Source organism: Manis javanica, chromosome 10 (assembly GCF_040802235.1).
Source record: "Manis javanica isolate MJ-LG chromosome 10, MJ_LKY, whole genome shotgun sequence".
Taxonomy (NCBI): domain Eukaryota; kingdom Metazoa; phylum Chordata; class Mammalia; order Pholidota; family Manidae; genus Manis; species Manis javanica.
The window spans coordinates 95,598,171-95,621,740 of NC_133165.1; the positions used below are offsets into that span (position 1 = coordinate 95,598,171).

At 36.1% G+C, this 23,570-nt stretch overlaps 1 protein-coding gene across 7 annotated transcripts in view; it reads left to right on the forward strand.

Moving 5' to 3' along the window:
- VEZT (vezatin, adherens junctions transmembrane protein) overlaps positions 1–23,570 on the forward strand; it is a 65,959-nt gene that overhangs the window by 10,892 nt on the left and 31,497 nt on the right. For 6 of the 7 annotated variants that reach the window (XM_073213644.1, XM_073213646.1, XM_073213645.1 and 3 more), the window contains exons 2-3: positions 7,234–7,368; positions 19,883–19,969. In XM_073213644.1, the coding sequence (XP_073069745.1) occupies positions 7,234–7,368; positions 19,883–19,969 (222 nt within the window). The remainder of the gene's footprint in view (positions 1–7,233; positions 7,369–19,882; positions 19,970–23,570) is intronic. The other variant, XM_073213648.1, reaches the window with a different exon arrangement.

Below are 23,570 nucleotides of genomic sequence, written 5' to 3' on the forward strand. Positions count from 1 at the left end.
AAAGGTCAAATGCGCACTGACTTCTACTTAAAGTCATCAGCTGCATTAGCCCCTAACAAGAGAGGCAGCCTGTTTTTTGAAGCTTTGAAACCAGGCATTGACTTCTCCTCTCTAGCTATGGAAGTTATAGATGGCATTTTCTTCTAATAGAAGGCTGTTTGCCTACATCAAAAATCTGATGTTTAGTGTAGCCACCTTCATTAATTATCTTAGCTAGAAGTTCTGGATAACTTATGTAGCTTCTACATCAGCCTACTGCTTCACCTTGCATTTTCTGTTTAGAACAGAAATGGTTTCTTTCCTTAAACCTCACGAACCAAACTGTGCTAGCTTCCAACTTTTCTTTTGCAGCTTCCTCACCTCTCTCAGCCTTCATAGAATTGAAGAAAGTTTAGGGTCTTGTTCAGGACTAGGCTTTGACTTAAAGCAATGTTATGGCTGGTTTGATTTTCTATCCATGTTACTAAAATTTTATATCAGCATTAAGGCTGTTTCACTTTATCATTTGTGTGTTCACTGCAGTAGCACTTTTAATTTCCTTCAAGAACTTTTCCTTTGCATTCACTATTTGGTTGTTTGGTGCAAGAGGCCGAGTTTTTGGCCTATTTTGGCTTTTAACATGGCCTTTCTCATTAAGTTTAATAATTTGTAGCTTTTAATTTAAAGTGAGAGACTCTTCTTTCACTTGAACTCTTCATGTCCATTGTAGGGTTATTATTAAGGCTTTATTTCAATATTGTTGTGTCTCAGGGAATAAGAGACCCAAGGAGAGGGATAGAGATGGAGGAATGGCTGGTTGGTAGAGAAGTTAGAACACACATAACATTTATTAAGTTCACTATCTTATATGGGCTTAGTTTGTGGCACCCCTAGATAATTACAGTAATTACATTAAAGATCACTGATCACAGATCATCATAGCAAATATAATAGTAATGAAGAAGTTTAAGTATTAGGAGAATTACCAAAATGTGACATCAAGACATGAAGTGAACAAATGCTTTGGAAAAAAAGTACCAATAGCATTGCCTCAGACAGGGTTGCCTGCCACACACCTTCAATGTGTCAAATCTCAATATCTGTTTAGTGCAATAAAATGAGGTATGCCTGTGTTTAGTAGACTGGGCACCATTGCATGAAGTTTATAAATCCAAATGTTGGCCCAGTATTATCTGAATATTTTTAATGAATATATAAATACCATGTACACATTATACTAGTTGATGCTTGTGTGAATTAGCTCACAAATTCACTTAAAAATGTTAACTAAGTTAACATTTGCTTTTTGTCATGTTTTTATTTCAGCAGATACTAAAAGCACTTCTCGCATTATATGGAAAGTTTTTAAAGACTTGAGTGTTCTGTTCTAAAGTATAATAGGCTTATCTTTTTCTCAGAATAAAGTAACAATAAGTTGAGTTTTCTCAATATTACATGTTTCTGCCATTATTATTTTCTTAAATATTTTATACAAGACTCCAGGAAAACCTAGCATCATCTTTTTTTAGACTTACAGAATTTTGTATGTTTTGCTTGGAGTATTTTAAAGCAAATCCCAGACATTACCTAAATCCACCTGTAAAGCCTTCAGTATACATTTCTAGCACATAAGTACTCTTTCTTTTAATGCTAATCCAGTACAATTATCTAATAAAAACAGTAATTCTGTAATATTTTCTAATATCTAGTCTGTGTCTTGATTTCCTCAATTATCTCACAAATGTCTTATAATTGGTCAAGTCAGGATCCAAAGTCTGTCCATCATCTTTGGGTGACAGGTCTCTTTAGTCTTCAGCAGTTTTCTCTACCTCTTCCACCTTTATTATATCCACACTTATTTGTTGAAGAAACTGGGTAATTTCATCTCATCTGTTTTTCCATATTCTGATTTTCATATTATGGATTTGGCTGATTGAATAGGATTAGATAGCATTTGATTTAGCACAAAATTCAATATTGTAACTTGCCACTTTTTTATCATGTTTCTCAGAGTACATTAGAGTTTTTGTTTTACCACCTGAACAAGCTTATGAATGCCATGGCATTCTTATTTTATACTTAAGGAAGCTGAGAGACCAAGAGAGGATTTTCCTGAAACACAGCAGCCTACCTGGAAAGTAATAGTATGTTTCTTGGTACTATTGAGAGCTGGTGTACCATGGTCTTACCATAGAATGAAATATCACAGAGTGAACTCATCATCAAAATATCATACAATGAAACTTTCTATCGAGGGCCACACCTGCTTTGTTGTCTTTTCTCCCCTGTGCCTAGATATTGCTTGGCACTCAGAAGATGTTCAGTTAGTATTTTTTATTTAATAAGTTGGCTAATTCTGTCATGTTTGACCTGTCTTCCCTCTCTGGGCTAGAACCTGGAAGATTACTTGTTCTATCTGTAAGGGTTTAAAGCAGTTCAGAAGAGAACCCAATAAGGAAAGCCTTTTACCCATCACTTCCATTTCTTTTTAAATGCAAGCCAGCAATAATGGTACTGGCACTTCCCATAAATAAATCATGCAGAAAATAAACAGTGCATTAAATGAGTGGTTCAAACTTTATATATCCATTAGTGTGGGATCTGTTATCTTTAATGGGTATGTGGGGGGGGGTGTCACAAAATGCAGGTAGTTAGTACTTAAATCATTTTAAAGACTTGTTCTGCAAAAATGTTGGGGTTTCTTGTTTTTGTTTATTTGTCTTACAAAGATATGTTTCAGCCATCAGAATAATCTTAGCACAACCAAAAACTCTTGGCTATCTTTCATTTAGCAAAATTCTATGATGTGTGTTTTCTGTCAGCTAAAATTTACAGGAATAGTGAACCACAATGATTTCTTGAGGAGAAGCTACCACATGCTGTGTCTGAAGTTTCTCATATTTCTTTTGGAAACAGTAATATTCTTCAATACTACTAAATAATAGTTAGACATCAGTGCTAATAATTTCTCTTCAAGAAAACAACTGTTATTTTTGTGGTTCTGTTTTGCTTGAACCAAGGAAAAAGTTTAGAGAAAATTACCTGTCACCACCTACTCTGCTTACCCTCCACAAAAAAGTCCCTCTTTAAAGCTGCCGTCTACCTATAGTAATACTCACTATATGAAACAAATTTATTTGTCTTACTTTATAAGCCTGATAGCCCCAAACCTCCAAATAGAGTAGTTAGGGCTATTACAGTAGGGAGCCTCACCTTGCTGTAAAAGAAAAAGAAAAAGAAATTACTTTATATTGGGGGATCAGGTTTTCATACTAAGGTGTTATTTGCCTTTTTCACCCTCATTCTCTCATACTTGCACAGTGTACAAAAAGCTCACCAGTGTGGTTTTATATTCCACATTAAAATTAACCTTTTCAAAAGTATCACTTGTTGAGTTTTGTTATGGCTACTCTTTAATAATACAATTATCAGAAAAGACTATTAAAATACTTCTCCCTTTCCAACTACATATCTCTGTAAGGCCTTATTTTCTTTATATTAATAATTCAAGAGATTGAATGCAGAAGCAAATATGAGAACCCAGCTATCTCCCAGTAAGTCAGACAATAAAGAGATTTGTAAAAATGTAAAGCAGTTCATCTTCTCGATGCAATTTTTTCATTTTGAAAAACATTCTTTTTCATTAAAATTGTGCTATTTACATTACTATTGTAATAAGGTGTTATTGTAAATTAATAAATATTTAAAAATTTTTTCGACTTTAATTTTTAGTCTGATAAATATCATTAGACATGCACTAAAACTCTTTGGAACCCTCACAGAAGGGCCTGGAGGCCAAAAAATTCTGAGAACCACTGATCATGATACAGTTTTCTAAATCTGTCAAATAGCACATAGCTTATTTGGAAGTTTTAGAGAAAAAATGATAGTAACTTACCCCAATTTTAAAAAATTAATATAAAATAATTTAATCAAAAATCCCATTTTAGTCTTAGAAATTGCTGATGCGCTACAAGGTCTACCTTGTTTAGTTCATCTTAGCTAGTGTTCAGTTCATTAAATTAACTAAAGGATGTTTGTTTTTCATTTGTGTGTTAAATTTGTTGGTTACATTTTAAATTTTCTTTTGACTGAAAGGTGATTGAAACCTAACAGTAGAAATAAGACAGTATAATGCTGCAATTTAAATTAATATCATAAACATAATGAATAGAGCTTTACTGTTCATACAGTCTGAGTTTATATGTGGTAAGAAAGTGATATGATTTGCATGAACAGCCAAAAAAGAGAAAAGTACAAATACGAAATACCATGATAACTGGAATTATATTTTTTCGGATCTTCAGTGCCTAGTCTCCAAAGGGTGTCTACTCTGAATTTTTGGTCAAACACTTAATTACATAAAGTTATGAAACAAAGCACAGTGATTGCCTTGGCAAGCCAGAAGTTTCCAAAACTGCAAAACAGTGCTTTCTAGAATGAAATGATTAATTCTGTGACTAAAGATGGGGAAGAAACCAAAAATACTAAGGCATCATTCATAGTTGCATCACACCTTTAACATGAAGTTTATGAAACCAGCAAAAAAGTTAGACAAGGCAGAAAAAGCTACTGGTGGAATTACTATATCAAATGACACTGTTGGACATTATCAGTAGTATACAAGGTAAACAATGAATGCTGCTGTTCCTGTGAAATACAAAATAGCGAGTGTTCCAGGTTATGGTGATCCAAACTGATCTTAGTTGATGTACAGAACATATATGGAGAACAAAGTATTCATTGTTTCTCTTCTGCTTAATTATTTTTAAAAATCTATATTACAGATATTCCATTTTGTTATTTGTGAGCTGTGACATAAACTGGAAAAGGAAAGGAGATGGGGGTCAGTGCTGACACAGCATCAGCTAAGTATGCATTAAGAAAGGGCATTACAGTTTGAATAAAAAGAAGTTTGACTCCATCCGCACCCCCAAGCTTCTTCCCAGGGAACAGTTAGCAGTCAAGAGTATTTCTCATGGTCTAGATAGAGTCTTTAATTAGAACAGGGGTCAGCAAACTGAAGCTCTTGGGCCAGATTTGTACCCCACTCCCTGCCTATTTTTATATGGCTGGTGAGCCACGAGTGGTTTTTATGTTTTTATACGATTGAGGAAAATATCAAAAGAATGATATTTTGTGACACATGAAAATTATAGGAAGTTCAGTGTTTCCTTAAATAAAGTTTTATTGGGACATAACGACGCTCGTTGGTTTATGTATTGCATGGTTGCTTTCTCACTACAGCAGTAGAGTTGATTAGTTGAGACAGAGACCATATGGCTTGCAGAGTCTAAAATATTTACTGGCTGGCCTTTTACAGAAAAAGTTTGATGACCCTTGAATTAGAGTAACTCCACTTTGATCCATCTTATTTATTGTTCTTCCCCATGGGAGTTCACTTGAAGAAAGAGTTCTGCCTTAAAAACAAGTTTTGCTTTGTTTTTTAAAGTATGTAAACTTTTCAAAAGGTCAGCCCAAATGCACTAACCTTCTTGTTCTTTTGCCACTCTGGAGGCAGAGCAGGGTGGGGTTCACAATTCGCTAGGAAAATACAGATTGAGTAATTCAAGGCAATACTTGAAGATACATTGAGGGTGATAATAAAGATTGACCATTTGTGCTACCATATGTTTTAAGTCTCGTAGAGGGATAAGAAACATATTCCTCCTTATAGTTTTTTTGCATATGTATTTTTCTTGAAAGAGAGATAAAACATAGCTTAAATGGGAGGCATTTCTTCCTGTCCTCTCGAATTGATACCCAGTAAATTGCTAACAGTTCAGCAAAATTCCCACTCTTCCTCATTTGTCTAAACTTAAGGATATATTCCCTAAAAATGTTCATCTAATTTAATTGCATCTCCTCCATTATCACAGCATCCAGTACAATCCTATAATTATTAATTTACTTGATGTCTGTGCACTAAACTATAGGTCAGTTTCTTTGGTGTCTTCCTCTCTAGAAAAACAGGAGGGACTGTTTGTTTTTTAGATAATATAGTGTAACACAGTGTTGGCTTTGGAGTCAGACCAATCTTGCTTTCCCTAGCTGAGGGTATCTGTTTCCTCAGCTATAAAACGGGAATGACGACAGAAATGATAGATGATGGTAACAATAATGCCTTTTAGCATTTGTTGTTGTTTTGGTGGGAATCATTACTAATGCAGAACGTAAGGTCTTTTTTAAGTATCAGAAATTTTGTTGAATAGGATCAAGGTTTATTTTTAAACACATCACCAACATTACACATTAGAGAAGAATGAAAGTTAAAATTAAAGCTTGTTATTTATCCAGGAAGAGTTGTCCCATAGATATTCATCCAACAGTGACTCTGATGGGATTGGGGTGATTTGATTGGGGGCGGGGGGGATGCTGTTCCAAAACCTGTGTTTTTTCCACATAGTTGATATAAAGTTGAAATGGAAATTGAATTCTTACTATGTGCCAGGGACTGTTCTTTAGTCCTCATAACAGCCCTGTGAACTAGGTATTGTTATTATTCCTATTTTTAGATGAGTGGCTGAAGCACAGAAGGAACATGAGTAACCATAGGTTACCCAGCTAGTAAGATGCAACGCTGGGATTTGAACCTAAGTCTGGCTCCAGAGTTTTTGTTCTTAACCACTGTGTTCTAAAGCTCTTTTTAGGCATAGTCTCTATTTGCCATACGCTTGTGCATGAGACGCAGCTTATGCTCTTCCTTGGTGTTTCAAGTTTGTTTATAGTACCAGGCACATGGTAAATAATACATATTTATACTTAAATGAATTAATGAATACAGTGGTATGATAAGATTATAATTAATACAGTACAATCATTGCCTAATTCTTCTTGGCTTTAAAGAAATAACTATTTTTACTGTAGGTCCTCTTAGGAGCTATATATAGCCAGGATTGGCTATTTTGAGGCAATGTACTCTAATACTACAAAATCTGGGCAAAAAAATTGCTTAACAAATCTATTTATATTACTACATTTTTTCTTTTTTCTTTTTTGATGGACCCACTCAAAAAGAAATCTGTATGTTTTATTTAGAAGTTTTCCTTTTTTGGGCCCCTCTGTTGAATTATTTGTTGATTTTTTTAAATGTTAAATGGCATTTTGACAGATAATTCAATTCTTTTTAGGTGAAACCTTAAAGCATTTGGGCATACTGGTCCTGACAGTGAAATCTGGTATTGAATTTGGCCTCTAAAATTTTGGAAATACTAGTGATCTTGAAATTTTCTTTATCTTATATGTCTCTTTCAGAATTCTCCACTTTACCAGTACTTACAGGATCTGGGACACACAGACTTTGAAATATGTTCTTCTCTGTCACCAAAACCAGAAAAATGTACAGTGACAGAGGGACAACAAAAGCCTCCTACAAAAGCCCTGCCAAAAGTAAGAGAGCATGCTCATTCTCTGAGTATTTTGTTCTTTACCTTACTGATAATTTAAACTGTGTTTACCCTTACCCCCCTGCAAATAACAAAAACAAAAAACACTTTGCACAAGCATACCCTCCTTCAGCAGCCTCTTATAAATACCTTCTTCAGCTACTACCTGAAATATTGGATTCATTTCCCTGAGAGGAAATGAAAATATCTATCAGAAGTATAATCTACTTTAAAATTAATCCTAATAGTCATATTTCATACAAACTCTGCTGGATAGGCCACCGTGTTTCTGGTGCTTTTTTTGATTGTAAATCTTGGACCTTTTGCATATTTCAAGGGCTCTATATAGCAATGTGTTTAAGAATACTTGGCCTGATGCTTTTGGCTTACTATATATTTTTAGTTAGATGCTGTCATAGTGGTTAAACGATATGGATTCTGTCTGGGATGTGTTTCAGAATCTTTACAAATGGGACCCTCTGAGAAGGACAACCTCCTAAAGCAATTACTTCACCACCCCATTGTTATAGCTTTGTAACACAACCTCTGTCTGTCATATTCTAGAACACTGTAATGCTACTAGGCTGTCCCAGAATAGGTTTAAATTTCCAATTCACTCAGTTGTATTTGTTGCACTATCATGGAAACTTGATGTTTAGTGTTCATAGCAGTAGTAGACTCCAAGGAGTAGAGAATACTTAGGTCTTTGATAATGGACCATTTCATCCTTAGATTTAAGAGTACACTTCTTGGCCTTGAGACCAGTTTTTTTTAGTTATGTATGCATCTGCCTTTATTAACACCTGGTTATCACAATTCAGTTCTCAGTTTTTGCAGGAACATCTACCTCTTTCCGACTATAGATGGAAATAACTGTGAAAAAAAAATGTAGATATCTTTTAGTTTGTGCTACACACCCTGCTTTATTTTTACAGCCCATGTCTTGTATGAGGATACAAATTGCTAAGAGGCGGTCTTGCTTTCATTTTGTAGAAATTTTTCACTAATGTGAATCTGATTTTTATCTACTTGATTCTATATAGATTAAGTAAATATGTATGATAAATTTAGCTGCATCTGGGTATTCTTCTGTTACCTATATGACCTTAATTGTATAACAGTCAAGTTCCCTCCCCGCAAAAAAAACCACATTATAGGCACCTCCATGTCTGCCCCATGGTAAGTTTTTATTTCTTGTTTCATCAGTAGTATAAAACTGCCTTGTCTAGATAAACAGGAGTCCTTGTTTTAGACTGTCTTCATGGGTAACTTGTATAATGAATGGACATGAATATGGTTGAGGATTAAAATTTATGTATTTTAAAATGTAAATCTATATTTATTTAAATACTGTAATTATTTGGAGGGAACCAGAAAAATATACTAAAACCTTAATGAGAACCCAACAATTAAGATTCCTATGTTAACTATAATTTTTTTCTTTAAATATTTTTTGAAAGAGCATGAATTATAGAAAACAAATTGGTAAGGTATTTCAGAAACAGTTTCAAGGACATATGAGTGGGTATTTACCTCAATTTGTGAGGCTCTTTATATCTGCAGTGTTACTTCTTTTTAATAAATATCTCATTGTTGATGTTACAGCATTGTGAGGCTGAGATACTAGAAATAGCTCCATTAATTATTGTCTATAAAATGCATTTACTAGATTCATTTGTTTTATTAGCCATATTTACTAAAATAAGAAGATATTCCAGTACATTTCAGTTTTCACAAAAGGAATTCTAATTTAATAGGAAAAAATATAACCAGATTACCTCATTTCTTGAGCATTCTAGTTTAATCAATGTTTTCTTACAAGACTCAATTACTTTTGGGAGGTGACTTTTAAAGTATTCAATTAGTCATTTGCTCTGCGGTGATAGAGGAGGAAAGATCTTTTTTCCTGTTCTGAGAAAAAACCCTAAAATGTGAGATTACCAAGCTGGGCCCATTTGCAACAGCACAGTAAACACCAGGGAAATGTTTTGTTTTTACTAACACCCACAAAGTGAGAGTTAGGAGAGTTAGAGCACACATGGATCAGAACCTGTTTTGCTAGTCCTCTGTATTTAAACCCTTTCTTCTTTGTTGCCCCTTTCAAATATGAATGTTTCTGGGAAGTTTTGAAAGCAAAAGCTAAAGATATACCTAATAGGATTTTTTAGATGAAAACAGGGATTTGGGATTACTTGGCAGCAGAAGACAAGGAATGGGCTAAGAGACAGTCTTGGGGCAAGAGGTGAGTGAGTACTGACTCCTTTGTGTGTGTGTGTGTGTGTGCAAACGGGTTTTGTAGGTATTTAATCCTTTTCATTTATGATATTTTACTTATATATCAAAATGTTGCTATTAATTTTTAAGTAAATAAGATAACAGCTTAAAATTTCATTCCCTCAGAAATTGAGGAACAGTAATATGTATAGCCAGAGGATGGTTTTCAAAATTACCACATTTAGAAAGTTCATGTAGTCTTCATATTACACATTTCAAATGTATGAGCTATATTTTTTTAAAATGGAGTTTTTCTAAATCTGGGGCAGCTTAAGTTCAGAAAGATCTGTTGTACAATTTAGTTCCTTCTCAGGGAATATGTTTTTAGAGTTGTCCCCAAAATTTTCTTCAAGCAGTGAAATACCAGTTATTTTCTTTGGAAAGAAAAATTTTTGTGTAATACAAGTTCAGGATGAAAGTCATAAGCATTAATCATCCTTTTTTAACTTTTATTTTTTAATGTGATTGTTCAGTACTTATTGAGTAGTCTGTAGTGGTATTCTCACCATGAATACTCATTTTCTGTATATTTTTCTGGTTTCTTTTTCTGTGTGTATTCTTAAGTATTCCTTCCATAAAGTTTGCATCAGGTCTCTTCTCTGTGTTCTCTGAGTGATCTTGTCTACTCTCATGCTCTCCTTAGCCACTTAGCTCATTTTCTGTCCTGAGTTCCAAATGCTTGTTAGATATTTTCACCTGCCTGTATCCCCAGAAACTCAGATTCAACATAGTTTTTCTTTCTTCAGCACCCCAAAATAAACCAAAAAATATCCTTTCTATATTCCCAAATTACTGTCCTTTCAGTTATTGCATGATCTCCCACACTGATTTGATCACTAAGTGACATATCAGGTCAACTTTTATATCTCTAAAATCTAACCTTTCTTGAACAAAATAGCAGTAGACTCACAGACCCTGAGAAGGGACTAGTGGTTACCAAGTGGGAGGGGTTGGGGGAAGAAGAAAGGGGATAAAGGGACACAATAATTCACAATCACAATATAAGTTGGTCATGGGGACGGTAGTACAGCATGGAGAACACAGTTAATGATTCTGTAACATCTTACTACATTGGAAGTGACCTCAGTAGAGGGGGTGAGGATTTAATAATATGGAGTGAGGATTTAATAATATGGGTAACTGTTGAACCACTGTGTTGTATATTTGAAACCAACATAAGATTATGTATCAATGATAGTTTAATTTAAAAAAAAGAAATTGAGCTCACACACATACACAAAATCTAACCTTTCTTCATTACCATTTTTGCTTCCCCTAGTTGAGGGCTTTACCATTATTTAGCTGGACTATTAGATTTCCTCCTTATCATGCTTTTTGGCTACAATCATTCCTCGCCAATATAGCGTTTGCATTGTGGCCACTTTTCTAAATGCTAGTTTTTATTATTTCACTTCCTTATATAAAAAAAAATGCTAGCTTTTATTATTTCACTTCCTCATAGCCAAAGGATAAAGTCTAAATTTTTATGGTATATAAGATGAAAAATCTTTTAAACCTATCTCAGTGTACCTTTTTTTTTTTTTTTAGATAATTATTTTTTATTGAAGGGTAGTTGACACACAGTATTACATTAGTTTCAGATATACAACACAGTGATTGAACATTTATATACATGATAATTCTAGGTACCAGCTATCACCATACCAAGTTGTTACAATATTTTGACTATATTCCTATGCTATACATTACATCCCGGTTACTTATTTATTTTACAATTGGAAGTGTTTACTTTTTTTGTGTGTGTGTGAGGGCATCTCTCCTATTTATTCATCAAATGGTTGTTAACAACAATAAAATTCTGTATAGGGGACTCAATGCTCAATGTATAATCATTAATCAACCCCAAGCCTAATTTTCATCAGTCTCCAATCTTCTGAAGCATAACGAACAAATTCTTACATGGAGAACAAATTCTTACATAGTGAATAAGTTACATGGTGAATAGTACAAGGGCAGTCATCACAGAAACTTTTGGTTTTGATCATGCATTATGAACTATGAACAGTCAGTTCAAATATGAATATTCATTTGATTTTTATACTTGATTTATATGTGGATACCACATTTCTCTCTTCATTATTATTATTTTTAATAAAATGCTGAAGTGGTAGGTAGATGCAAGATAAAGGTAGAAAACATAGTTTAGTGTCGTAAGAGAGCAAATGTAGATGATCAGGTGTGTGCCTGTAGACTTTGTGTTAATCCAAGCTACACAAGGGCAATAAAACATCCATGGATGCAGCAGATTTCTCTCAGAACAGGGGGGGGGGAGGTTCTAAGCCTCACCTCTGTTGATCCCCAATTTCTCACCTGATGGCCCCCCTGCGACTGTGCCTGTCTTAGGTTGTTCCTCCCTTGAGGAATCTTAGCCATCTCTGGCTAACCAGTCATCTTCCGAGGCCATACAGGGAAATGTAAAGTTGGTAAGTGAGAGAGAAGCCTTATTGTTTGAAACGGTTAGTTTTTTACTTCTTTGCAGATTATGCCCTGTGGCTTCTATGCCCAGCATTTGTCTTGAGGAATCTTTACCACTTGGAAGAATTGTGATACACAGTAAATTTGATATGAGGCACGAATTCTATTTAGGGGTTGTAATTAGGAAGGAAGAAGAAAAGCTATAGAAGTAGCAGGTGGAAGAAAACATGGGAAGATTGATTATTTCTTAGACATATCTTCTTGTAGAGTAACTTCAGCATGTATAGGTTTTAAACTACTAATTAAATTGCGCACACACATTAACATAATAGGAATACAGTTACATAACCAAAGCATACCTATAATTACCAGCCATCTCCAGTGAAACCAGGAAAACCAGTTAGGCACCTTAGGCATTTGTGAAAACTTATCTATGATATGGTGGATATTGTCCAACTGAACTTGAACAGTCTGAGAGAAATCAGACAAATTAAAACAACCCATTCCTGGGGACTGTTCACATCCCATATATTCTTTTAACAGTAAATAGTCTGTAGTTGTAAGATTTTGGAGCGCTACAATTTGCACTTCTCCTGATTCTTGGTTGAGTTCCAACAGTGTAGATCCAGTCAAATTTGTTGTTTTACTGTATGCACAGGCCAGCTTAGATATCTCCTTCTTCATTCCCATGACAAGTCCAGGAACCAGTGGGATGAGTGCATCTACACCTGTAGCAGCGTGTGGATCTTTGTTGGGGTTTTTTGATGATCATCTTCTGGCATGAGTCTTCCAGAAAGTGCTGATGTTGGAAGTTCTTTTTCATATCGTATCTTAGTTCATTTTTGGGGTAGCCAAATTAGGCTTTCATCCTCTGTATAAGCACAAACAAACCCTTTGCCTACACTTTTATATGCCCTTTATACCATTGTGTAGAACTCATTGGAGGTCACACAGGAACTGCTTTTTTGTTGTTGTTATCATTAATCTACACTTACATGATGAATATTATTTACTAGGCTCTCCCCTATATCAGGTCCCCACTATAAACCCCTTCACAGTCACTGTCCATCAGCATAGCAAAGTGTTGTAGAGTCACTACTTGTCTTCTCTGTGTTGTACAGCCCTCCCCTTTCTCCCACCCCCCTATGCATGCTAATCTTAATACCCCCCTTCTTCCCCCCCTTATCCCTCCCTACCCAACCATCCTCCCCAGTCCCTTTCCCTTTGGTACCTGTTAGTCCATTCTTGAGTTCTGTGATTCTGCTGCTGTTTTGTTCCTTCAGTTTTTCCTTTGTTCTTATACTCCACAGATGAGTGAAATCATTTGGTATTTCTCTTTCTCCGCTTGGCTTATTTCGCTAAGCATAATACCCTCCAGCTCCAACCATGTTGCTGCAAATGGTAGGATTTGCCCTTTGCTTATGGCTGAGTAGTATTCCATTGTGTATATGTACCACATCTTCTTTATCCATTCATCTATCGATGAACATTTAGGTTGCTTCCAATTCTTAGCTATTGTAAATAGTGCTGCGATAAACATAGGAGTGCATCTGTCTTTCTCAAACTTGATTGCTGCATTCTTAGGGTAAATTCCTAGGAGTGGAATTCCTGGGTCAAATGGTAAGTCTGTTTTGAGCATTTTGATGTACCTTCATACTGCTTTCCACAATGGTTGAACTAATTTACATTCCCATCAGCAGTGTAGGAGGGTTCCCCTTTCTCCACAGCCTCGCCAACATTTGTTGTTGTTTGTCTTTTGGATGGCAGCCATCCTTACTGGTGTGAGGTGATACCTCATTGTAGTTTTAATTTGCATTTCTCTGATTATTAGCGATGTGGAGCATCTTTTCATGTGTCTGTTGGCCATCTGTATTTCTTTTTTAGAGAACTGTCTGTTCAGTTCCTCTGCCCATTTTTTAATTGGGTTATTTGTTTTTTGTTTGTTGAGGCGTGTGAGCTCTTTATATATTCTGGACGTCAAGCCTTTATCACATCTGTCATTTTCAAATATATTCTCCCATACTGTAGGGTTCCTTTTTGTTCTATTGATGGTGTCTTTTGCTGTACAGAAGCTTTTCAGCTTAATATAGTCCCACTTGTTCATTTTTGCTGTTGTTTTCCTTGCCAGGGGAGATATGTTCAAGAAGAGGTCACTCATGTTTATGTCTAAGAGGTTTTTGCCTATGTTTTTTTCCAAGAGTTTAATGGTTTCATGACTTACATTCAGGTCTTTGATCCATTTTGAGTTTACTTTTGTATATGAGGTTAGGCAATGGTCCAGTTTCATTCTCCTACATGTAGCTGTCCAGTTTTGCCAGCACCATCTGTTGAAGAGACTGTCATTTCGCCATTGTATGTCCATGGCTCCTTTATCAAATATTAATTGACCATATGTGTCTGGGTTAATGTCTGGAGTCTCTAATCTGTTCCATTGGTCTGTGGCTCTGTTCTTGTGCCAGTACCAAATTGTCTTGATTACTATGGCTTTATAGTAGAGCTTGAAGTTGGGGAGTGACATCCCCCCTACTTTATTCTTCTTTCTCAGGATTGCTTTGGTTATTCGGGGTCTTTGGTGTTTCCATATGAATTTTTGAATTATTTGTTCCAGTTCATTGAAGAATGTTGCTGGTAGTTTCATAGGGATTGCATCAAATCTGTATATTGCTTTGGGCAGGATGGCCATTTTGACGATATTAATTCTTCCTAGCCACGAGCATGGGATGAGTTTCCATCTGTTAGTGTCCCCTTTAATTTCTCTTAAGAGTGACTTGTAGTTTTCAGAGTATAAGTCTTTCACTTCATTGGTTAGGTTTATTCCTAGGTATTTTATTTTTTTTGATGCAATTGTGAATGGAGTTGTTTTCCTGATTTCTCTTTCTGTTGGTTCATTGTTAGTGTATGGGAAAGCCACAGATTTCTGTGTGTTGATTTTGTATCCTGCAACTTTGCTGTATTCCTATATCAGTTCTAGTAGTTTTGGGGTAGAGTCTTTAGGGTTTTTTATGTATAGTATCATGTCATCTGCAGATAGTGACAGTTTAACTTCTTCTTTACCAATCTGGATTCCTTGTATTTCTTTGTTTTGTCTAATTGCCGTGGCTAGGACCTCCAGTACTATGTTAAATAACAGTGGGGAGAGTGGGCATCCCTGTCTAGTTCCCGATCTCAGAGGAAAAGCTTTCAGCTTCTCGCTGTTCAATATAATGTTGGCTGTGGGTTTATCATAGATGGCCTTTATTATATTGAGGTACTTGCCCTCTATTCCCATTTTGCTTAGAGTTTTCATCATGAATGGATGTTGAACTTTGTCAAATGCTCTTTCAGCATCTATGGAGATGATAATGTGGTTTTTGTCTTTCTTTTTGTTGATGTGGTGGATGATGTTGATGGACTTTCGAATGTTGTACCATCCTTGCATCCCTGGGATGAATCCCACTTGGTCATGGTATACGATCCTATTTTTGAATTTGGTTTGCTAATATTTTATTGAGTATTTTTGCATCTCCGTTTATCAGGGATATTGGTCTGTAGTTTTCTTTTTTGGTGGGGTCTTTGCCTGGTTTTGGTATTAGGGTGATGTTAGCTTCATAGAATGAGTTCGGGAGTATTCCCTCCTCTTCTATTTTTTGGAAAACTTTAAGGAGAATGGATAGTATGTCTTCCCTGTATGTCTGATAAAATTCTGAGGTGAATCCATCTGGCCTGGGGGTTTTGTTCATTGGTAGTTTTTTGATTACCGCTTCAATTTCGTTGCTGGTAATTGGTCTGTTTAGATTTTCTGTTTCTTTCTGGGTCAGTCTTGGAAGGTTATATCTTTCTAGGAAGTTGTCCATTTCTCCTACGTTTCTAAGCTTGTTAGCATACAGGTTTTCATAGTACTCTCTAATAATTCTTTGTATTTCTATGGGGTCCGTCGTGACTTTTCCTTTCTCATTTCTGATTCTGTTGATGTGTGTTGACTCTCTTTTTCTCTTAATAAGTCTGGCTATAGGCTTATCTATTTTGTTTATTTTCTTGAAGAACCAGCTCTTGGTTTCATTGATTTTTTTGTATTGTTTTATTCTTCTCATTTTTATTTATTTCTTCTCTGATCTTTATTATGTCCCTCCGTCTGCTGACCTTAGGCCTCATTTGTTCTTTTTCCAATTTTGATAATTGTGACATTAGACCATTTATTTGGGATTGTTCTTCCTTTTTTAAATATGCCTGGATTGCTATATACTTTCCTCTTAAGACTTCTTTTGCTGTGTCCCACAGTAGTTGGGGCTTAGTGTTGTTGTTGTCGTTTGTTTCCATATATTGCTGGATCTCCATTTTGATTTGGTCATTGATCCATTGATTATTTAGGAGCGTGTTGTTAAGCCTTCATGTGTTTGTGAGCCTTTTTGCTTTCTTTGTGCAGTTTATTTCTAGTTTTATGCCTTTGTGGTCTGAAAAGTTGGTTCGTAGGATTTCAATCTTTTGGAATTTACTGAGGCTCTTTTTATGGCCTAGTATGTGGTCTATTCTGGAGAATGTTCCATGTGCACTTGAGAAGAATGTGTATCCTGTTGCTTTTGGATGTAGAGTTCTGTAGATGTCTATTAGGTCCATCTGTTCTAGTGTGTTGTTCAGTGCCTCTTATTTTCTGTCTGGTGCATCTGTCCTTTGGAGTGAGTGGTGTGTTGAAGTCTCCTAGAATGAATGCATTGCATTCTATTTCCTCCTTTAGTTCTGTTAGTATTTGTTTCAGGTATGTTGGTGCTCCTGTATTGGGTGCATATATATTTATAATGTTATATCCTCTTGTTGGACTGAGCCCTTTATTATTATGTAATGTCCTTCTTTGTCTTTTGTTACTTTCTTTATTTTGAAGTCTGTTTTGTCTGATACCAGAATTGCAACACCTGCTTTCTTCTCTCTGTTGTTTGCATGAAATATCTTTTTCCATCCCTTGACTTTTAGTCTGTGCATGTCTTTGCATTTGAGGTGAGTCTCTTGTAAGCAGCATATGGATGGATCTTGCTTTTTTATCCATTCTATTACTCTGTGTCTTTTGATTGGTACATTCAGTCCATTTACATTTAGGGTGATTATTGAGAATTATGAACTTATTGCCATTGCAGGCTTTACGTTTGTGGTTACTAGAGGTTCAGTGTTAGCTTCTTTACTATCTTACTGTCTAACTTAACTCACTTGTTGAGCTATTATAAACACGGTCTGATGATTCTTTATTTCTCTCCCTTCTTATTCCTCCTCCTCCCTTCTTCATATGTTGGGTGTTCTGTTCTGTGCTCTTTTTAGGAGTGCTCCCATCTAGAGCAGTCCCTGTAGGATGCCCTGTAGAGGTGGTTTGTGGGAGGCAAATTCCCTCAACTTTTGCTTGTCTGGGAATTGTTTAATCCCTCCTTCATATTTAAATGCTAATCATGCTGGATACAGTATTCTTGGTTCGAGGCCCTTCTCTTTCATTGCATTAAGTATATCATGCCATCCTGCCATTCTCTTCTGGCCTGTAGGGTTTCTGTTGAGAAGTCTGATGATAGCCTGATGGGTTTTCCTTTGTAGGTAACCTTTTTTTTCTCTCTGGCTGCCTTTAATACTTTGTCCTTGTGTTTGATCTTTGCCATTTTAATTATTATGTGTCTTGGTGTTGCCCTCCTTCGATCCCTTGTCATGGGAGTTCTGTGTACCTCTGTGGTCTGAGAGGCCGTTTCTTCCCCTAGTTTGGGGAAGTTTTCAGCAATTATTTCTTCAAAGACACTTTCTATCCCTTTTTCTCTCTCTTCATCTTCTGGTACCCCTATAATGCAGATATTGTTCCTTTTCGATTGGTCACTCAGCTCTCTTAGAATTCTTTCATTCCTGGAGATCCTTTTATCTCTCTCTGCATCAGCTTCTCTGCGTTTCTGTTCTCTGTTTTCTAGTCCATTAATGGTCTCTTGCATCTCGCCCATTCTGTTTTGAAGTCCTTCCAGAGCTTGTTTTATTTCTGTATTATCCTTCCTTAGTTCTTGCATATTTCTCTGCAAGTCCATCAGCATGGTTATGACTTTTGTTTTGAATTCTTTTTCAGGAAGAGTGGTTAAATCTATCTCCCCAGGTTCCTTCTCAGGGAAAGATGTAGCAGATGCCAAAGCTGTCTGGGTTAGTCTTGTCTGGATCATATTTTTTTGCCTTTTCGTGTTGACAGGTGCGATTGACTGTCAGCTGGGAGGGCCAAACTTTTCACTTGCTACTGGCCTTTCTTTACTGGGACAACTGCGACCCCTAGTGGCTTGTGTTGGGTAATTGCGTGTAGACTGGGTCTTTGTGTCTTGCCCAACCGATATGGAGAAAACTCCCTGAGGGCGGGGCTTGCCTTAGGCTGCTTCTCTGCTTTAGCAGTGCCCAGAGAGGTAATGGACGGGGGTGGGGGAGGTTGTTTGGCTATTTACCTCCATGAGGGGTCTCAGAGCTGTTGCCCAGGGGGTTAGTGTGCCCGGTTTTCTCTGTAATTTCCAGCCACTGGACTGTGGCCTTTGTTGTTTCCGTCCAGCTGTTATGTCCCTGTCCCTTTAAGACTTTCAAAAAGCACTGGCTTTTCTTTGTCACAGTGGCATCAGCTTTGGAACCCGCTCAGAGGTCTTGCTGCCCTATTTCCCTAGTTTCCAGCCCTCCATGCATGCACTGTGTCTGCGCTCTGGTGCGGCTGGCTGGGGCTGGGTGTTTAGCAGCCCTGGGCTCCCTCTCCCTCCCGCCAGGAGCTGGGGGGAGGTGTGCTGGGGTCCCGCTGGGCCAGGGCTTGTATCTTACCCCTTTCACCAAGCGCCCGGCTCTTGCACGAGTGGATGTAGTTTGGTTGTTGTCCTGTGTCTTCTGGTCTCTCTTTTAGGATTAGTTGTATTTGTTGTATTTTCAAAAATATATATGTTTTTGGGAGGAGATTCCCACTGTCCTACTCACGCCGCCATGTTGGCTCCCTCCTCAGTGTACCTTTTTAACTTCATTACTATTCCCTTCTTCCCTTGGATCTTACCTGACCCAAACTATTCTACCATCCCCATGGCATGTTTTCCATGGCTGTCCTTTATTCCTGTTTCCTTTCCTGGAGTGTTTCTCTCTTTTTTTGTTAAATTCCTAGTCAGCTGGTAGGGCTTAGCTCCAGTGTTAGCTCTCTCCCCACACTTTTCCAGACTTTATACTGGTTTGGAATGATTTGTACTGTCTCTTCTTTATTAAATTCTTGAAAATAGCAGTTATGTGTATTCACCTTTGTTCTCAAGACCTTTTTTCAGTACCTGGGATATAGTAATCACTCAATGAATATAAACTCCACTTATTAGAATGCTCAGGAAAATGAGCTATTACTATTAAGGTAAATTGGATTTTTGGTTGATTCAATAATGTAACTTTTATTTCAATATGAGACAGCTATTCTAAAATTGATTATAATGTCTTTCTGCCTTAGTATTGTGGAATGAAATATTAACATTTTGTGAACTTTTAATTTATGTTCATTTTAATGTTAATTTTGAAAACTTGGTTCAAGATAATGGGCTGCATAAGGAGGACCTCTGGTTGTTCTTTAAAAATCAGGTTTCCAAGTCAGTCTCATTCCAAGCTTACTGAATCTGAACCTTTACTTTTGGGACCCAGAAATGTGTTCCTAACTGAAATTTCCAGGTGATTCTGATGTACAACTAAATTTGGGAACTGATAAGAAGGCTGAGACATACTGACCAAGGATATAACTTGGATGTTTTTTTTCCCTCCCTTTTCCTATAAAAATTCTGTTGTTTTTTTCCTTGTGGTTTAATAACCTGTACAATGCCATTCATCTCCTTCAGCAAAGCATCCTGTTAAAAGTGGCTGAAACCATTAAAAGCTGGATCTTTTCTCAGTGCAATAAGAAAGATGACTTACTTCACAAGTTGGTGAGTGTTCACTTTACTTCTTGTTGTCAATTTTCAGGACTCCAGTTTATTAGTGGGACTATCAACAAATCAGAATTTATTTTGCTTATGATTTGGACAGTGACTGACTTTTATTAGAAATTCTGGACAGTTTTTAGAAAAGAAAACTGCCCAGTTCATTAAGTGTTAAATAACATTTGTGCCACCTAAAAAAAAAGAAAAAGAAATTCTATAACCGGACATCTTTGAATTTGGATTCAGTGTTGTTTCATAATTCTAAGAGATTATTAGTCACTTAGAATAGAATATTCTGGTAGTTATTGAAACCTTGTTGGTTAGATTACTGGTTTTCTGCTGCCATCTTCCTCCACTGATAGCTATTGTTCTCAGTAGGGGGATCCTCTCCCTTTTCTTCAGGAACTTGATTGTCTCTATTCTTATCCCACAGCCTGTGACTAAAAAGTTTGGGCAAAATCAAAAGTGGTTCCTCCCTGATTTATTTATCACTAATCTACCATTCTCTGACAACTTCATTTGTAAAATTTAGTCTCCTGGAACTGATAAATCATAGAATTTATAAATCACAGACAACATTGGGAGTCTTTGGGATTCCTGTGAGGCTTGCCTTTTTTCCCTACTCTCTGCTATAATTTATCTGTTGCTTGGCATGAAACCCCTAAGAGGGAGTACTTCAACAGTACAAAATTCAGGTAGTATAGCTAAAAACTTGAAGTTATAAAATTCTCATGGTTCTCAGAATGAGTAATCAAGTTACAAATAAGTAGTTTTCTGCTGACCTATGACCTTAAGATTATAATTATCATTCTTATAAGGTATTGTTTGTAAAAAGATGTTTACAAAGTGCTTTCACATTTTGATTTGGTAATCCACACTGTAAGGTTTAGTGCATTTTAACAGTTGGAAAGTCTGAGGTTCAGACAGTTCAGTTTGGTTTAAGAATAGTAATTAAGAGAATTGTTCAAAATGTTCAGCCAGAAAGTGATAGAATAAGTCTCCTGGCTTCAGAGCCCAGGCTCTTTGCAGTATGTCAATGCCCTTGCTAGCTTGAATATTACTATGTTTTAACTGACTAAAATTACTATTTTAGCAATCCAAATGGGCAAGTTCTCTGTTCAGGGTTTCATCTTTGTAGGTGTATTGAAAAAGTCAGTGAGGTATCTTGTCATCTACATAGAATATCATCTCTATCCAGGTGGAGCCATCCTCTTCTTCAGTGATACTAGGACTGTGATAAGGTATATGGATCCATATACATTTTTCTGTGATTTAATCATAGTCTGCATGGTCTGATCTTTTCATTCTTGGTTCTTTGTCACTGGCCACTCATTTCATGTCATGTTTAACTATAAAGAACCAGCTTCTGAATGCATTCCTATTGTGCCTATTTTTTGGAGAATTGTAGTAAGTACATAAGTAAGAAATACTTTACTTGTAATGGAACAAGGAATTGCCCAGTTGGCTTCTGGCATGAGATTGCTTGACTTTTTCCCCTTGATTGTTTTGTTAGCTATACAGATATTGAACCAATCCCTCCTTCCTTTTATAAAAATATTAGCAATTGCTCCATGATATATCTGAACATTTTACCATTGTTCACTTTTATCATTGTAGTACTTTTTTTCTTAAAGATTAAAAATAAATTCCTTTATAGTCACTATGATGGTATAGCATTTTTAATCAGCTTTTCACCTATAAAGTATTTTCACACATTATCTCATTTGACCCCCACCATGTTTACGAAATAGCCCTGTACAGTAAAAGTGTATAAGATCACTGAAGTATGTTGACATGGCTAAGTTCCCTTCTTCATCACTAGAAGCAAAAATTGAAACCTCTTTATTCCTTAGCTATGCTTCATATACCCATTTCATTCCATCGTTCTAAGTTACCTTTCATGCCATTTCTCTATTTAGTCTTAAAGAGATCCCTATCATCTATCAAATGAAGCCCAATTCATCACTTGGGCATGAAAGAGTCTGCATAATTTGGCCCTGATCTGCCTTTCCAGCCTTATCTACCAATATTTTCATTCGCCAACCCAATCTTCCTTTGTTCCATATGTATTCTGTATGTCTGTTTTTGTGCAATTAAACTGTGGTGGAATTCTTCCCATTTTTCTGTTATTAGAATCTTTTCAGTAAGTTGTCCCAGTTTTCCCTCAAGCCTTTCACAAACTTCAGCCTGCTGGATCTCTTATTTTCTACAACACCCTAGTAATAATTATCTTTGCTATGTCCTGTAAATTTCTATATTATGTGTGCTTTATTATGTTTTAATTATTTAATATGTATTAACAACACTAACACTTATATGGAGTGTTTATCATGTGCCAATCCCTTAGTGGTTTTCAAATACTGACTTAATTTAATCCTCACAACTCAATGAAGTAATAAGTACTACATTTATTCTCATTTTTCAGATGAGGAAACTGGAACAGAGAGGTTATTAACTTGGTTAGGTTGTGAATCCAGGATATAAACCTAATTGCTAACTAGGTCTTGGAACTCAGATTTGTTGAGAGTGAGGCAAAGTTCACATAGTATACCTCCCCACAGCACAGAGCATCCAACTATATAGACAATAACCTGCGAGTATTGAAGTCCACCAGAATTAGTACCTTTTAGACTTCTTAATTTGTTTGAGATGTGGACCTGAGTCCAAACAGGGCTGTTGTGACATGTTTCTTAATTTAGCAGGTATCTATTTTCCCAGTAGTTTGATTGTTATATATATTACAACACAGTTTCCATATTTTCTACCGTTCTTATACTTATGATGAAAGAGTAATATATAATTTTATAATTATATAAATTATTCAAGTTCTTACTTTGTAGAGGCAACCTAATTACTAAGATAATGCTGCTTTAGTTATTTTGAGTGTCTTTGTCCCTGTCAAGTTTATCTGTATGCATAGATGATTATAGGTTGTTTATCTGTTACACTCTTGAATCAAATATTCCCAAAGCTATTAATGCTGCCTCAAAGCACATTGGTTTTAGGGAAGCATTATCCCAGTTTCGCAGTCAGGTCTGATGTCAGGCTGGTCCTGAAGGAAGTGAGTACCTCATAAGTCTGTGAAGAGGGAGCACTGCCATTCTATATTAATAGCTTTCCCCTCTCTGTGAGCCTTAGCCTTCATTTAGTTAGGCTTCTGTAAACTTCTATATGGGAACATAGAGGTGTCAGAAAAGGTATGATTTAAAGCTTTTGTAGCAAAAACTTGCTTTTTAATACTTACTTTAATATGGTCATGTCTGATTAGTGAATCCAAACCAAATCATAAAGCCAATATGTGAAGATGTATTTCAAATCATACATGAAATAACTAAGTCAATATGTGATGGATACATGCAGAATGTATTAATAGATGGTAAGAAAGCCACAGCAAGCTAAAAGGAATGTCAGCATGCCAAGATGTTCCTGTTTTGGATAACTGAAAATAAAACATATCCAAATAGGCTTAATATTAAAAATATTCTTCTCCTCCCATAAAGGTGATATGTAATCCGTGATCAGGAGGACATGTGCTAAAACGTACATGGATCATTGTCTTCTTACTTATGTTCCCATTATGATCAGCTAGGCTGAACTCTGCGTTGTG